This window comes from Prionailurus bengalensis, chromosome B3 (assembly GCF_016509475.1).
Source record: "Prionailurus bengalensis isolate Pbe53 chromosome B3, Fcat_Pben_1.1_paternal_pri, whole genome shotgun sequence".
Lineage (NCBI taxonomy): Eukaryota > Metazoa > Chordata > Mammalia > Carnivora > Felidae > Prionailurus > Prionailurus bengalensis.
Genome location: NC_057355.1, coordinates 144,829,994 through 144,847,187, shown reverse-complemented (window position 1 = coordinate 144,847,187; position 17,194 = coordinate 144,829,994). Strand labels below are relative to the sequence as shown.

The 17,194-nt window shown below is 61.9% G+C and overlaps 2 protein-coding genes across 14 annotated transcripts in view; one reads left to right on the top strand and one right to left on the bottom strand.

Annotated features, from left to right (window-relative positions):
- The window catches only part of MOK (MOK protein kinase), a 69,816-nt gene extending 54,363 nt beyond the window's left edge, over window positions 1-15,453 (top strand). For 4 of the 7 annotated variants that reach the window (XR_006293524.1, XR_006293527.1, XR_006293528.1 and 1 more), the window contains 6 exons: window positions 1,463-1,564; window positions 2,553-2,726; window positions 3,249-3,363; window positions 4,770-4,970; window positions 5,055-5,385; window positions 5,638-15,453. Coding sequence is in view for 1 of the 7 variants with exons in the window: in XM_043557053.1 (XP_043412988.1) it covers window positions 1,463-1,564; window positions 2,553-2,726; window positions 3,249-3,363; window positions 4,770-4,970; window positions 5,055-5,135 (673 nt within the window). In the remaining 6 variants the exon portion in view is untranslated. Of the gene's footprint in view, window positions 1-1,462; window positions 1,565-2,552; window positions 2,727-3,248; window positions 3,364-4,769; window positions 4,971-5,054; window positions 5,605-5,637 lie in introns of those variants that run through there. The other 3 variants (XR_006293526.1, XR_006293525.1, XM_043557053.1) reach the window with 3 other exon arrangements.
- The window catches only part of WDR20 (WD repeat domain 20), a 65,117-nt gene continuing 57,007 nt past the window's right edge, over window positions 9,085-17,194 (bottom strand). For all 7 annotated transcript variants that reach the window (XM_043557052.1, XM_043557050.1, XM_043557046.1 and 4 more), the window contains one exon: window positions 9,085-9,923. In XM_043557052.1, coding sequence (XP_043412987.1) covers window positions 9,870-9,923 — 54 coding nt within the window. In that variant the 3' untranslated portion in view covers window positions 9,085-9,869. The remainder of the gene's footprint in view (window positions 9,924-17,194) is intronic.

Genomic DNA, 17,194 nt, shown 5'->3' with positions numbered 1-17,194 from the left:
GCCCCCCCCCCCAGTGAACCTTCCCGAACAGGTTGCCTGGCGAGGCCCGGCCAGCCCAATGGCGTCATGCCGGTGCCTTCCTTCACCAAACAGATTTTGCAGTCATCCTGCTCACGTGACTGGTGTTAACCTGACGGAAAACGTCGCAGGCTTTCCTTTCACTTTGCGGCAAATACTCTCCTCGTCTGCTTCTCACAAAGTACAAACTACCGTCAGTCAGCTCTTCCCTGAGGTCGGTGGGCCTCCTGACTCGGCCTCATCGTGGAGTGACTGACGCTCAGAAGCAGAGTGGAGGGCGCTTCCTGCCAGCTGGCGGGGCCTGCCGTGTGGGCAGCAGCCCTGCTCCCGGGGCCTTCCCTGAGAGAGACAGTCCACCGAGTAGGATGCTCTGGCCGCAAGCGTGAGGGTGGGCCGCTTTGCGGCACGGCTGGATTCCAGAAAGCCCCGTCCTCACCATCCTCCCGGCCTCCCCGGCCCCCTCTCCCCCAGCCTCGGGGCCTCACCGCTGGATGGAGCAGCGGCCCGGGAGAAGGGAAGGGGCTGGTCTCCCCCAGAGGTGAGGAGGGCGTGGGGTTGAAGAGGCCCAGGGAGGGGCAGGGTGGTGCCCACGTGCTCCGAGCGGATCGCGAAGCACGAGCAGGTGCGTTTAAGGTCGGGTGACGTGCATCATAGGCGGGGACCCGAGTCATCGGTTGCCGCCTGCCCAGCTGACCACTTGGTGAATACAGACACACACGTCCTTCAGGATGTACCTGTTGATAATCGGCTTGGTGATTTTGGAAAGCCGAGTGGCGATTTCACTGATGCTAAAAGTACTGACGGTCCTTTCCGCTGTGCTGAGATCCCTTGAATTAATCCGAAAGGATGTTGAGGGACTTCGGTGTCGAGAACGTGACGGCTGCTCATCCGCCGAGCGAGGGGCGGCCCGTGGGGAGACCGCCGTTCTGCCTCCCGCCCCATCTCAGAGCCACCTGCCCGCGCAGAAGTGGCCCCGGTGCCCAAGCCGCGCTAGTAAACCCTCCGCCGCGGCCCGTCCTGCGAACTGAACTCACTTACAGAAGCCTAAATTCTTTCATCCGCGATTCCCAAATCCATAAAATCGCTGAAAACCAAAACGTTTCTTGGACTTCATCTGTCAACAAAACCGGACCTGACCCACCATGAATTTTTGTCGAGAAAGCCCCTGGGACGCGAGACTTGAGGTTAGGTGTCCCGGTGTGAACATTCCTGTTTCGCTGCAGAGATCCCAGGGGTACGGAGGGGAACGTGGCCGTGTCTTAAGAGTGTCACCCGCTCACTGTAAAGGAGAAACAGGCCGGAGCAGTCCCATGCACAGGGTGCCATGCGGCTTTCGAGTCCTCGGGTTTCTGTGGGAGCTGGCTGCCCCACAAAGGGGGTCGCTGGGATGAGGTGGCCCCGGCCCGTCCTGACCGCAGCTCCGCCCTGCCTCCCCCTCCCCCAGCCTTCAGCCCCTCTTCCCCGGAGCCAACGAGCTGGACCAGATCTCAAAAATCCACGACATCATCGGCACACCTGCGGAGAAGACTCTCACCAAGTTCAAACAGTAAGTGCGTGGGCGCCCCGGGGCCCCAAGTGGACCTGCCCCCTGCGGGGGCTGCCGGGGGGGAGCCAGTGGGGTGGGGGGGCGGACCGGGCCCCACCTCTGCTGCCCTCGTGGCTCCTCCGTCCGCCTGGGTCCCCGCAGCCGCTGAAGGGGCCCCAGGTCGGGCTGGTGTGAGCACCGAGCCGCTCGGAGCCGTCTCCCCCCACCCCGGGGGTCCCGCCAGGGTGCCCCTCCCTAGGTGCCGCGGGAGATGCTCCTGGCCTCGCTGAGGGCCTGGCCATCGGGTCCCGTCCTCTGAATGTTGACCCAGGACCCAGGGACCTCTGGGTGGAGAGGGATGCCACGTGCAGGCGGTGCGCAGTGAGCACTCTGTGACCGTCACCCAGAGCTGCCAGCCACACTGACGCCCACGCCGGCACTGGTTGCTGAATCCGGGGAGCCGGGGGCCTCCGAGGGGGAGCCCTGTGGGCTGAGGGGGTGGGCAGCTCCTGGGCCCTTGGAAGGCGAGGAGGTGACAACTAGTTTGAATTCTTCCTTTTTCTGCTTATAAACTTTACGTCATTTTTCTCAGGTGGGCACGTGCTCTGAGTCTTTTGGGGGGAAAGTCGTTTTCTCACACTGATAGCATAACAGATTTCACAACCCCTGCCCTGTTTTTAAAAAGGTAGACTTTACTTTTGTAGAGCGGTTTTTGGTTCGCCGCAGAACTTAGCGGAAGGTACAGAGAGTTCCCTTGCACCCCGCTGGGGCACACGCGGCTTCCCCCTGCGCAAACCTCAGCCAGAGTCCATAAGCCTCCGGTGACACATCATTGTCGCCTCCGCAGCTCGTGTGAGGGGCCCCTGGGCTGTTGCACTTTCTCTGGGTTTGGACCATGGTTCGGTCCCGCCCCCTTCTCCGTGCGGGTCCCTGTAGGATCATGACGACGGCTGGCCAGGTGCTCTACATAATGGCATGATCGTTTGTTGTCATTGGGCTTTCAATACAGGTCGAGAGCTATGAGTTTTGATTTTCCTTTTAAAAAGGGATCAGGAATACCTCTACTGACAGCCAATCTGTCCCCGAAATGCCTCTCCCTCCTGCACGCGATGGTGGCCTACGACCCCGACGAGAGAATCGCTGCCCATCAGGCCCTGCAGCACCCCTACTTCCAGGACCAGAGGTGGGCCTCCGTGGGCCTCCGTGTGGTAGGCGGAGCTGGCTGTGGAGACCCGGGGGGCGCGTGGTGGGGCAGCTGGGTCCGGGAACAGCTCCGTCCTGAACTCGGGGGCCCCGGGAACATACCCCTCGACCTTTTCTGGAGCGGCCTCAGCGACTCCACAGCAGGGTCTAAGGGGGGCGGTTCTGTGGCTGCGCTGTGGCTGGTGCCCGGGCTCCGGGAGGGGCCCGGTGCACGGCCGTGTCGCCCGGGGGATCTCGCCGTAAGGCTTGGGGGTGCCGGCACTGGAGTACCTGCCCGAGGGCGTCCAACTCTGCTCCTCCCTGTGCTCCCTGACCCAGACCTCCCGGGGGGCAGGGCCCACGCGCACGGGGCCCTCTCCTCTCCCAGCCCAGAGACCGGCAGGCCGACACAGAGGACGGAAAAGGCTCCCGGAACGGTTGACGTGGAGGAGGCGGTGACGAGGCGGAATGGTCGTGCTGCGCACGTGCTCAGGGGCCACTCCCCTCTCTTCCTTCCCCACAGGGCAGCGGAGAAGCAGGCTCTGGCCAGCCACAGGAAGTCCGTCTTCTCAGAGCGCCCCGTGGCTCCGGAACTACTCCTTAACGGCTGGCAGATTTCAAAGGAGGGCAGGAAACAGGTACTAAGTGAAGTCGGGGAGCTGGAAATGGTCTCGGTAGCTGGGACCCGATGCCCTCAGGTGGCCTGCGTCCCCGCGGAAGACACCGCCCTCGGCAGGTGCAGGGAGCCGGGCTCCGGTCGTGCCTGGCCTTTCCGTCCCGCTGGCCGAGGGGAGACGGCGGGTGCGGCACCCCGTGTGCACAGGCCTGGCGAGGTGGGACTGTCCCACGCGTGGGTGCCAGGTTCTCTGCCCATGCACTCTGCCGCTGTCATCTGCCTGTGCCCCCTGACCAGCACAGGGCACAGGCCACACTGACCCAGGTGACCCAGCTGGCGAGTGACCGGCCCCAGCCACCACGCGGCCTCAGACGTCCACGCGGGTGCAGCGGGTCCGGGTGAGCACCGGTCTGGGCCCGGATCGGTCGCTTTAGAAACGGCACCTTCCTCTTGCAGTCTTGTCGTCCTCAGGTGCCCCACGTGGCCCCAGCTCTCGGCTCCCTGGTCCCACGTTCTGGGCTGGCCCCGCGCTTCGTGAGGACCGTGCCCTCCGTCGCTCACCCCAGCATTTACTGAGCGTCGGTACGTGCGAGGAGCCGAGGCCACGGGTGTGGCTGCCGCCAGGAGGCTTTCTGGAATTCTAGGCTGCTGCCTGATGCTCCCCCGTGGTGCACGGGCCGAGTTGTTCAGACCCGGTCTCCCGGTCTTTCCCCCCAGACCTGCTTTTCTCCCCAGGCCTTCCCTTTACGTGGGGGAGGCATCCCCCTCTCGGCAGCTCCCCCCTCCACCTGAGCCTCCCTCATTTCACCTGCCAGCTGCTGTCCCTGCTCTGCCCTTCCCTCCTGGCCAGACACCTGTCGGCACTCCCGAGGGCTGCGCGTGTCTACAGGGGCCGTGCGGTAATAAGCCTTCCCAGCTTTGTGGGCCGTAAGGCCCTGTCACAACCGCCCTCTTTTCTCTGGTGCCGTGGATGATCCGTAAATGAACGGTGGGGCTGTGTTCCAATAGGACAATCTCCACTGAGACGGGAATTTCCTATAGTTGTGACATGCCGTGAAGTTGTTTTCAGCTTTTGAAAAATGTAAAAAAAATTCTTAGCACGTGAGCCACACGAAAGCAAGGCCGCGGGCAGATGTGGTCATCGTCAGGGAGTTGGAGTGGGGACCCTGGAGCTGCGTCACCGGCTCAGCCCAGGCTAGCGCAGGGCCGGCCGGCCTTGACGACTCGGCGCGGAGGCCCTGCCGCCCCCTGCTGGGCACGGTGACCAGCCCTGTCACTTGGGGGGCTGGGGGTCTAGTCACCCCGTGGTCAAACCTCTGGGTCAAGTTAGATTAGGCCAAAGTCGTGCAAAAGAGCCCCTGTTGTATTTCCCGATTTCCATAAGGGGGACACCATTGCACGTTCAACGGGCCTGTGTTTTGTTTCAAGAAACCGTCCCTAAAGTCAGAGGAGGACCCTCCCACGAGACAGGGACCCGCCTGCCTGATGCAACTGCCCAAACTGAAGCTTTCGGGAGTGACCGAACTGGCCTCGTACCCCAGCCCCGCGCTGCACTCCGTGTTTGGACCCGGAGCGAACAGCAGAGTCCCGGTGCCGAGGCCCCTGAAGTTTGTCGGCACAAACCAGAAGGTAGCCCGTCTCGCTAGCGTCCCGCCGCTCGCCGCCCCGGGCCCGTCCCGGCCTCCGCTCAGCGTCTGCCCTTTCCTCTGACAGGCAGACCCGCAGAAGGACGTGAAGCCTAACCTGAAACAGTGTCGTCTGCCCTCGATAGGGAGGAGAGGCGGCCGCTACTGAGCAGCGCGCGCCGGTGGCCTGCCGGGGGCGCGGAACCAGGTGCGGCTGGGCCGCGGCGATCGCCTCTGAGCCTTGGGTGGAGGGCTCCGGGGAGAGCCCCGTCCCCCTCGCGGAGCCTGGCGCCCCGAGAGCGATGCCCCGCTGGCCAGCCGGAGCCCGGGATCTGCACCCCGAGAGCGGCTGTGCTGTGTTCCTGCCGAATGCGTTCGTCAGACCACCTCATTCGGGGCTTTGGTTTCATTCTCGTAACGTAAGAACTGGGGGTGGAGAATATTTTGTAATTTTTTATCTGAATCCGAAGAGAAATCCGAATTTGTATTATGTATTTAGGCTCGGTGTCGCCGTGGCTGTGTGCACGGCGCCTTCAGGACATCGCCGACGGCGCTGGGCGCGTGACGGCGTTAGACTGTGCTGTCGGAGCTTTATTAAAGAATAAGTGTTACGACATTTGAACACTTCCTGACTTTAACACGTGTCCTGACCAGCTGTCTCTCTGCTTTAGGTTTTGTGAGCATATTTGGGGAATTTATTTTGTTGGGAAGACCGGTACGGCTTAATTTTGTTGCGCTTGAAAAGCCCGTAAGGAGTAAACGCAGGCCTGGCCTGGGTGCCGAGGCAGGGAGGCCGCCCAGCAGGAGGCTCGTCGGCGCAGGCTTCACGGCTTCCTCCCGTGAGTAGAGCGCGCTGCTCCCCTGTGGGAACGATGCCTTCTTTCTTCGTCCCCACAGACTTGCGACGTTAAAAAAAGAAAAAGAGCAAATTTCCCAGGTTAGTTTCAGTCTTCTTGTTCCCTCTTTTGAGACAAGTCTGTGACAGGCTGGTCATCGTCAGGGAGGTAGAGTGGGGAGTGGGGACCCTGGAGCTGCGTCACCGGCTCAGCCCAGGCTAGCGCAGGGCCAGCCGGCCTTGACGACGGAGGCCCTGCCGCCCCCTGCTGGGCACGGTGACCAGCCCTGTCACTTGGGGGGCTGGGAGTCTAGTCACCACGCGGTCAAACCTCTTGGTCACGTCCTCTCTGGTGGCCACCGCCTCTGGACCCGAGTCACAGGTGGTGGAGCAGGGCCCGGCCTCACAGGACAGTCGGCAGGTGGACGCGGCAGCCGCGGGAGGGGCGGGTGTGCGAGGCAGGGGGGGTGCGGGCCGAAGGGGGGCAGAGGCGCCCAGGAAGGGCAGAGTCAAGACCAGAAACAAGACTTGGGGGATGTTGAGAGCTGGGTGCACATGGCGAGGGGTCGAAAAGAGCTTCCTTTGACCCCATTTAACACCCTGGCGGGCTGTCCGATGCCCTGCTGTGCGGGCGGGCAGGGCACCGTTCTGCCTCTGCGGGAGGATCCGGGAGTTCCGAGGCCCGAGGGAGCTGAGGCAGGGAGGCCGGGGAGACGGGAGCGGGAGCCGGGATCGCAGAGGGCCCCGCTGTGGGTGAGCCCAGGCGGGAGGCGCCGGGGAAGCAGGCCCCCAAGGGCCAGCGGCTCAGCAGGGACGGGCTCCTGTCCTCGAGGACTGGCTCCACGGCAGTCCTCCAGAGTAAGGAAAACTCTTACCCCCTTTAAGGGTGTAAAATTTGAGGGGAAAATCTTTAACGTTCTCCCGCATGACTTTCTGAGAAAGCAAACTTGCCCCTCCCCACGGAGGGCCTCTCGGGCCAGGCCCCTGTGGGGTGTGACCTGTCCACCAAATGAAGCTCTTTTGGCTCAACGTTGGTCTCTGGAATAAAAGTGCCGTGAAGCAGCCACACCAGGCCCCAGGGTGGCCACGGCTGGCCCAGCCCCGCGCCAGAGCGACTCCCCCGTCCCGCAGATTCGGAGCGCGGGAAGGTGCTGCCGGCCGCGCTGGGGCGTCCCGCACCCCCTGGGTGCCCGCACGCAGCGGCCCGCTCTCGGCCCAGTGGTGGGCATGGGAGGCCGCGTCCGCCTCCGCTCACTCGCGACTGGGCAGGCGCTGAGGGAGGCCGCCTGAGCCTTTGCAGGCAACGCTATTAAAGGGCTCCCGGGCACAGGAGTTGTCGCCGCGGGGCCCCAGGAGGGAAGTGGGGTGGAAGTCCTGCCCCAGCACCCCGTCCACCTGGCTCACCCGCTCCCAGCCCGAGAGGGGACCCCTGGGGCGCGGGCACACACAGCCGAGGTGCGGCCAGCCGTGCCGGTCCAAGGGTTCTGATTCTGACAGCCCTGAGCGGCACAGTCCTGCTTGTGGAGGAGCAAAAGCAGAGGCGATGCCACCGAAGCGACCTGGGCTCTGCTGCCCCCGCTGCTGGGGACACCCCTGGGCGTGCGCCGTTTCCTCCGGCCGGGCCACGTGGCCGGCCCGCAAGCTCGCTGCAGGGCCGAGGGCTGAGCTAGAGTCTCCCTGGAACGCCTTCCTCCCCTCAGCTTCCCTGAGACCGGTCCCCACACTCGGAGAGTGTGCTCACCAGCTCCAGAAGCATCGGAAAGCTCGAGGCAAGAAGGGAAAGCAAGTACAAAGCGGATCAGGCCGGCCAGGCCTACGCCCAGCCCGCCTCCTTCCCTGGCGTGTGAGAGCGTGACGGGCCGGAGTCTGGCCCGAGTGCCACGTGTCCAGGGCCCGCTGCACGTCCCTGGTGGCGGTGCCAGCGTGTGGCAGTCACGAGGCAGTCCGGTTTTGGAAGCCAGCTTGGACCACGGGGCCAGGAGCCGACGTTGGGACACGGCTGGCTGTTGACTCCAGAGCCCGACCGAAGGGTGACCACAGACGGTGGACCGAGCAAGGCCTGCCCACTTGGAGGGCCGTGACCCGTGGGGCCGGTGAAAGCCGGGCAGCACGGCCAGGCCCTCTGACCGTGCCCGAATTTTAACAGTTGTCCTGGGCCCAGCCAGCCTCCACCTGTCCCTTCACAGGAAGAGGAGACGACCCCGGGGGGGGGGGGGGGGGTCACAAGAGGAACTCTGGACTTCATTTTCCAAGACGGCCCTTGGTGACCCTGCGGCAGTCCGTGGGCCTCGTGCGTCTCTGGACCTGCGGGGCTGGGGTTCTGTGCGTCACCGACAGCGCCTGGAAACCAGCGCTTTGACCAAGAGGACAGACGCCAACTCTCTGGGACGTGCTGTTTTAATGCGCAGGTCGTACCGGATGTACAGGATACATAAATCGATTGTCTCACTTAAAACAACAGGGTGTCCGTGCTTCCTGGTGTTCACCTTCCCCAAAGTGCACGTCCCTGGGACCCAGAGGCTCCGTGAGCAGCTGTACCGGGCCTCTCCTCTGAGAAGCAGCCACGGCCTGGGGTGAAGCATCGGTCCTGTCGCTGCGCTCGCAGAAACGATGAAAACAGAGTGCACGTCTCGAAGGGCGTACGCTTTTCTCCCTAAGTCGTGTGGGCAGTGGCCCAGACTAATGTGCTCGCTTAGAGAGAGGCGAGTCACACGCTCCTGGTTTACGGCCACACCAAATAAAAATGCCTTCAGGGGGTGCAGCTGCGTAGGGCTTTTTAAAGCTGAGAATGTTCTGCCTGGCCGCTGCACTTCACCGCAGTTCTCTCGCCTGTGGAGTCGACGAGTGCTTGTGGCGCGACCTCCGCGCGGAGCCGTTCCTGAGCCGGTTTCCACCAAACACAAATCCCGCACGGTCCCGGGGCCCTCAGTCCCCGCGGAGAACGGAGCCCTCCACGCTCCCCAGAGGCCGACGGACGGACGAGCGCTCACGGGCTTCCAATGACAACAGCCGGGCCTTAGAGCAGGAAGGAAAGAACGATTCGCCGGAGCCCGTCCACACATGCGCAGGCACCCACGACGGCCGTGACAGTGAGCCTGAAGCCGGGGCCGCGGAACTCTCCAGCTGAGCCGCGCTCGCTCGAGCGGCCCGTCCTGGCCGGGGCACCGCCAGCAGAGAGGGAGGGCTTCCGGGAACGTGGTGGAAAAAGGGGTAATTTTATACCAAACTTTAATTGAACAAAAGGTTACATTAAAAATGGAGCCGACTTGACAAAAGATAAACAAATGGTGTATTCAAGGTAGTTTTAATATTAATATTTTTTTCATGAATTAGAAATATCGCTCTTAAATTGATGAAAATTACTGGTGAAGTAACCACGTCCCCCAGAAGCAGAATTCCATTATTTGTACATATAATACAGAGCCAGACTACACTGGAAACAACAGTATTAAAATAAATGTTAAGATTAAAAAGCATCTATACACCCTGGAGGGCCGTGAGTCCGTGAGACCCATATTTAAAGTCATTTCCTAACAGCAGTGAACTATTTTAAGTGCAAACGACTCGTGAAGATCTCAGATCGCAGCATCCACCGTCCTGAATGGCAGATTCCCATCAGAAGGTGACAACTTTCACGAGTGCCCTCCGGGTTGCCTTCTGACCACCTAAGTATAAAGACATCAGTGCAAAACCAGAGTGAAGTGCTATTTGTAAGAGTTGAGTTTAAGGGGATTTCTTGTCCAAGAAACATTTTACACTATGTATGTATATACTATATATATATATATATGTATGGATACACACACACACACACATATATATATATGAGATTTTAATTACATTGAACTTTTGAGTAAAAAGCAAGAAAATCCCATTTCTTATTTTTTACTGCAGCCCCACAAGAACGATTTAAAAATGGCAACGGCTTCTTTGGGTGAGTGGCAGAGAAGGCGGTTTCGAGCGGGCCCCGAGGGTCTTCCCACGACTCCGGGTGACAGCTGCCTCCGCGAGTGTCCGCGCCCGGGGCTCCCGCCTCCGTCCGTCGCTCCCTCAGGACCGCGTGGGTCACTATACTACAGTTCCACCTGGAGAGCTGGCCTGGTTTTGGGATGACAATAAGCCCTGCAAACAAAGCAGTTTACATTAATCCAGCAAAACACGGGGCAGCCAAGAAAGCCACACTCCTCCGCCAGCCGGCTCGCGTGACCAGAGTTACCCTGTCGGCCTGTCGGCCAGTGTCCTCTGTCCTCTACTTCATTGTCATTCATGTCATTGTGTGACATTCCTAACTAATCAGGAGCCACTGAACCCGGCCCCTGCCTGGCTGTCCTCCGGTGGGCAGGGCTGGCCCGGGGTCCCCGGCACGTCGTGGGCCCGAAGGCGAGGGGCGGCCGGCCGCCACCCTCCCCAGAGGCCGCGGCTCACGGCCACGGCGAGGTCCCTGTTGGCGCCCACGGCCATGGCCACCCCACCTGCACACCCGGCCCCGCGAGCCGGTCGGCGCGCTCTGGTTGGGGTGCGACGGTGGTGCCGCCCCCCCATCCCCGGCTTTAGCACCAGCGTGGACTCGGCCGGTGGACAGAGAAGGATCTGGGCCACGGGTGGGGAGGCCCAGAAGGCGGCCCACACCCGCGCTGTGGCGGCTCGGGGAACAGGGTGCAGGAGGTGGTGTGTGTGCCACGGGGCGGCCCCTCCCCGCAGGCGGGAGGCCTCTGGACTCCACGTGTGAGCGGGGCCGCGGCCGAGAGCTAACCGTGGGCGTGGGTGCGCGTGTGTGCTCATCACGGAGTTCCGTCACAGGCTGGCGGGCGACCGTCACGGAGAAGTTTCAGGTCACAAGAGGGCAACGCTGAAGCTACGGCTTTTCGGCTCTGTGAACACACGCTTACGCTGTCCCCCAAAATGCTTCCGTCCGTGACTCGTGGACCCACGACGAGCCTTGAACTCCACACAACCGCGGCTGTGTTTCCACCCACTGCACTTGTGCGGACACCCCGGGGCCGCGCCCACACCTGGCCGGAGGGAAGCCGGGCAAGTCGCTGGCCCCCCCCTGCTCACGCCTCGTTTCTTCAGACTGCCCCCCCCCCCCCCCCCCCGTGACTCTGGACACGATCAGGAAGCCAAGGGCCAACAGGGTGTGACAACCGAGCCCCACGCAGGGTGTCCGGGAGCACAGCCTGGTCTGATGCGCCCCCCCGTGTTTCCCGCTCACGCCCATCAAGGGGCCGCGGGACAGACGGCTCAGCACACCCGACCTCGGGCCGCCGCTGACCGGGGCCGCCTCCCAGCCTCCACGGAGCGGCGGGGAGGCCGGCAAGGCCCGACGCCCTCTCGGTGGCGACGTGAGGAAACCTTTAACACAAGGATGCGCCGCCTCCCTCGTCAAGGTGTCAGGTGATTCCGACTAACAGAGTGGTTTCCGGGAGCTACGGGGTGTCCTGGACAGCTTGTCAAGTCTACAAAATAAAGACCTCGCTTTTCTCTCCAAACCAGAGAAAAGTACTCCGCTCCTCCCGCCAATGGGAGAACCACGATCCGGTCTGGGGACAGAGCCACACACCCTGCTCAGCGGTGGCTGCACTTATTTAAATACCAAGGACACTCTGAGAAAGGCCCCCCCCCCCCCCACACACACACACACATTAGGGAAGGTGTTATCTCTAGACCGGCCTGGTCCAACACAAGGTCAAGGCAAGCCACGTGTGAAATTTAAAATTCCAGTAGCACATTTAACAAGTGAGAAAAAGGTGAAACTATATATTTAACCTAATATATCCCATGTTATTTCAACACAGAATCAATTTAAAAATTACGAATGACGGACTTGATGTTATTTTCTCCCACAAAGCCTTTGAGGCGGGCGCTGTAGCACATCTCCGTTCGGCCCGGCCCCGTTCCCGGTGCTCTGTGGCCACAGGTGGCCCTCGACGACAGGCTGTGGTGCCGAGCGCGGGCCTGGCCGCCCAACGCCACCCCCTCCACCGCCCGCCCCACGCCTTAGCCTCTCTCTAGTTGTGGGTGTGCAGTTCCCGTGGAGGGCGGGTGCTAAGGCACGGAGGTGGCCGGGGGCCCCGGCTTCCTGGGCCTGAAGTCAGCAGGGACACGGCGCCTCCACTGGCTGACCATCTCCTCTCCCCCGAGATGCCGCCTCGTCCTTGGGGCCCGGCAGGGAGGCCCGCTCTCCTCTCCCCCTAGGCGACACACGCACACACACACATACACACACATACACACACACACTCATTCTCCGGCTTCCGTTGGCTGAAGCCTCAACCCCACAGGAACGACCCCCTGCGGCCCCGCGGTCCGTGAGGCCCAGGCTCGAAACAGACCGTGAAGGTTAGCTAAGCGAGCGACCACCCCAACGCCACCCCTCCTCACAACAACCCTCTACTGCCACATGTCCAGGGAGCGGCAGGGTCCGGATACCAGGGTTATGAGCCCTTCCGATGTCAACCCTGGTGAACGAATCTTTAATAACGGACACGGTGCAGCAGTGCGCGCCAGGGACCCACCCCCAGGGTGCCGCCCCTCGGGTACCGAGCTGGCGAGCAGCCCGGGATGCCAGGCCCGGCTGTGGGTGACAGACCCGAGGGCTCCCTGGAGCCCTCAACCAGAGCAGAGGGAGAAGGGACAGAAAGGCGGAAGCAGGACCACCGGCGGGCCACCCGGGCCCCGCCCAGGGAGCCCCGAACCCCGGGGTGCAGGTGCTTCTGGTGTGCGGGTGAGGGTCCGTGACGTTCCTCGGAGGGCGCGTCTGACACAGGCAGCGGGCGAGGGCCGGTCTCGCCACCGGCAGCGGGAGGTCAGTGGGACGCAGACCCGCACCCGTTCGCCTCCTACAGATGGAACTCGCTTTGCCGTGATGGACAGCAGAGGCACCGGGGAAAGACTGCCGCTCAGACAGAAATTCAACGTCAAGCTCACCTTCTCTCTGGACGCCGTGCTTTAGTTTAAAGGTTACTGGGGACAAAGAGAAAGATGGAGAACACACACAGGCCCCCAACAGAGACCAGACCACTCTCAGGAGGGAGGCCAGCTGCCATCGTCACTTAAGAACAGTTTGGGGCGCATCCCGGCGGAGGGGGGGTCCCCGGACCCACCATCCGTGGCAGACGCACAGTGGCCCTGCCGCCCGGTCTGCCTGCTCCCGAGGCCGGCTTGCACTTCACTGCGTCCTCACTGGTTATTTTCACGGGGAGGGGACAGCAAAGACCAGGCCCGGTTTAGAGACAGCCGTGCCCGTCTGGCCTGCCCGACGACCTTGCCGTGTCGGTGTCCTCAGCGGTGTGGGGACCAGTTTCACGAACGGCAAGTCTGCCCTGGCCCAGACCCCGAGAATCTGCCTAACACCCTATCGGGCCCCAGGAAGGAAGCGGTTACCGGAATAGTGACAATCCGGAGTCTAATATTTACTAGGCCGTCCCGCCGTCACCAGACTTGCCGTTTTATTGCTGCTAGAGATCTCACTCGAAAATTAAGCGAGGAGATACTCCAGCTCTTGGTCACACAGAGACTAAGAGGCAGATGCCATTTGTAAATTGATGTCCTTTTACAGATGGCACGGGCACAGGGAGAAATCTCAGCAGGCTAACTTCTTCCAGAACTCCCGAGCCACACACCCCTCTTGCCTGACCCTCCACGAGACCCTCACGGCTCGCATGACCCAAGCGCTGCATGAAGAGCCCGTGGAAGCCTGGTGGAGCCGAAGCCCCAGACCGCACGGCCAGGGTCAGGGGTGGGCACAGCACAGCCCTGGTTCCCCGTGAGGGTGACCCCCCCCCCCCAGGGCCCCTCGTGGCCCCCGACCCACTGCTCACTTTGGGCCTGGGGCCTTGGCTCCTGCTGGGCAGGAAACAGACCCTGTCCCTGTGGTAGCCTTGACCTGCCCAACGACAGGTCACATCGGGGGTGACAATTTCCCCCAGGGAGACCACTCGGCCTGATGCCTCAAGAGAAACTCACCCGGAGAAAATGATGCTCTTTTCAGACATCCGGGCAAAAGGCTTTCTTGGGGCACAAGCATGTCGGGGCAGCTCAGAACTCTGCCTGGGGGAAAAGCACCCCCTTCCTATGGCACGAGGAGGGGGCGCTCTTGTGTACCCTAAAAGCGCCTCTGGCTGGAGTCGCTTCAAGAGGGTCTCAGCCACCCTGGCCCCCACCCAGAGCGAGATGCTCGTCTGGAGGCCACCAGCACTCAAGGAGGGGAGGGGACCGGGCGCCTCCAGAGGCTCTGTCCCTTGCAGGAGACCACGGGTCCACAATCAACGGTTTCTTCCCACAGGCAGACACACGGGAGGATGGAGTATTTTTTCAAGGCACAGACTATTTTTAAAAGATTAAAATGTCGTGTGTGTCTTTCTCAACTTGCTGTCAACCTCGCAGCGTTTAGGGCCGAAAAGCTACTCCCCGCTAAGGGAAAAACACGCTGTTGCTGTCGGGAGATCAGGTCGGCCGCTTGAGGGCGGACGAGCGACAGGCTCGTCTGCGCTGGCAGCTTAGCGTGAGAGGCGAAGTGCACGACACTTCGCGCCGGGCGCTCGGGAGGACGGCACCGTCAGAGGGTTCGGGGTCCAGCCCCCGGAGCGCGCGGAGAGGCAGCCCGGAGGGAGCTCCGGGCCCGAGCGTCTCCTGTCAAGGAGCAGCCCCGGGGCCCGAGCAGGTGACCTCCCACAGCCTCCGGGGCCCTTGCAGATCCAGGCTGGAGTCCGGCCTCGAGGGGCTCAGGGCCAGAGAGGCCGGGGTGCAGCTGGGGGGCCCGGGGCAGGGGGAGGACACCTCCCTGCAGGACGAGGCGAACCGCTGACTCTTCCCACCCCACGTGGGCCGGGCGTCTCCGGAAGGACGGCTCCACGGCGGCCACGAGGCCTCAGGCGGGCCACGTGAGACGAGGAGGAAGACGAGGACAGCCCGGGACAGGAGCTCCTCCAGGAGCCAGCCCGCCTCGGTGCCCCCAGCTACTGGCCAGGGGACCCAACGGGACGCCCGACGCCGAGCCGCTGGCGGCCCAGGCCGCCCCCTCGCGCGCCCGCGCCGTCGCCGAGAACCTTCACCCGGCGCGGCCGAGGAGTCCGTCGGCACCTCTGCCGCTCGGAGCAGTGAGTCTCCAGTCACGAAGACGCGGAACTGGGCGGAGGTGTGGGAACTCCCGTGGCTGTTGGAGCTCTCGACATGAACAAGCACCGAGAAACTTCCTTCTCCGGCCAGCTGGGACTGCCGTACAGCCTTGCTGTGGAAGTGACCACTGGAAACTGTCCACGCGTCCGGTGTTGGCACGCGTTTACGGACAGAGGGCCCCCGAGCGCCTGGGGACACGCGTGGGCGGGGAGGCCCCGGCCGCGACGGGGACGAGGGAACAGCTAAGACCCAAGACAGTGCCACACAAACACCGTTTTCTTAACATGAGAAATCACCAATACTGCCATGAAAGCCTCATTAATTACTGTAACAGTTAAGAACTTAACTTACCAGCATGTCATGTTAGGAAGCCTCTTCATCAAATTTATTTGTCAAGAAGTTAGATGAAAACGTAACAAAGGACACAAATTTCACTTCTGATTTTCATTAAACGTAAATAATCATACAATTTTATACGATGCCACCTAACACAGCAGTCCTTAATAAACTTAGGTATACAGAAATAAAAAACGCAGGAAATTCTTCCTTTACCCTTTGAGAGGCAGCAGCTGGAGTGTGACCGAGGTACCAGGGGGACTGTCCCCTCCACAGGGTCGGGGGAGGGTGCATTTTCTTACGGCTCAGAACCTGGGCTCTGAACCCAAGTGCTTTTCAACGCAAGCCCTGGACCCCGTTCTCCAGCCTGCCATCGGCGCTCGCGGGCCATCACCGGGCTCACGGCGCTGAGCCCCCTGACGACCCGAACACATGACAGTCCCAAGCAGCCCAGTGCGACCGGCGTGCTGACGGGGGGCCTCGCCAATCGGTCCCTGATGTGCCCCCGGGACGGCTGACCCTGCCAGGTTACTTATCAAGCCCACCACACGCACGTGGAGGCTCCCTGCTGAGGGAGGACACCCCGACAGTGGGCGCAGCCCACACGACGGGACAGTGGCTCAGAGGCCAGGAGGGGCGGGGCCGTGCCGAGCCCTCGGGCGCAGAGCGGGACGCTGCGTTCCGCGCCTCTCTCCCGGAAGAGCCCGGGGAACTCTGCTGCTAGGTCTTTCTCGGGTTCCCTCCCCGGCCCTCCCTGACCCTTAGGCTTTCCCCCCTCACCCTCTGAGCTTCCCCAACAAAGAACCGAACGTCTCCCTCCCAAGGCGAGAGGGGAGCCCCGTACGCGGTGCAGCCGTCTGACCGAGCAGCTCCACCGATTTCTGCACAAACTCAGTATCTGACGAGGGTCTTAACGATTCAGTGGAGGAACCGGGGGTGCGGCTGCCCGGCTACCCGCCAGCTGGGACTCGGGTCCCCCGGGACGTGTGTGCAGGCCCGCAGACAGGTGGAGCCTCGAGGCGCTTCGCTCTCCCCTTTCCCGTCAGAGGCGCGGACGCTCAGTTCCAGGCAATGGCGCACAGAACATTTCAAAAACGCTAGAAGCTTCAATCAGCACATGAGACAAAATTAGGATTCTTTACCACTATTTAAGTGAATGTAGAACCCAAAGTTACTGATTGTTTTTCCGGAGTCTGCCCACTGCCTCTGACACATCTGCTTTTAGAAGAAGGCAGCGTTTTCCAAAGGCTTCTCTCTCCAGCCCTCGAAGGGATTTTAACCCCCCTGCCCCTGAGTAAGGGAGGATCTCAGAGAAGGGCTGGGGTGGCCGGGGGGGCTCGGAAGCCACAGCACGGCAGGCTGGAGAGAGGCGAGCCGGGGCAGGGCAGGCAGCAAGGACCACGCACGATAGGAAAGCTGTGCTGGCCAAGCAGTAACGGCCTCCTCTTGCCAAAGGCTGTTCTATTCCAGAAGTTGGGTGAGAAAAGATATTCTTGCTCAGGATAATGTTTAAGCAAAAACACCTGAAACAGTTTCAGTGCGGAGGCTCCAAGTTTGGTGCGGAGGCTCCAAGTTTGGTGCGGAAACTACAAAATCACCCCAGGGCCACCGTGGAAGCAGCTTGGCCCTGGGCCCTACACACCTGAGATCAGGACCCCGGGGGCCCCCCTCCCCGCACCCCACAGCTGCAGGAGTCATCGTGGGAAGCCAGTCTAAGGGAGGCCCGCCCCTCCAAGCGCCCCCTCCGCCAGCGGCCAGCAGCTCTACTCCTGCTCCTCCGGATTGCAGGAAAGGGGGTGGGTGTCACAAGAGCGGGCCATGCGGCACTCCCCAGCTCCTGACATCCAGCAAGTCCCCGGAGAGGGGACCCCAGGAACTGGAAGAACAAGATTGTGACCAAGCCCCAAATCCCAAACTGTGACAGGACCATGGTCTTTAAC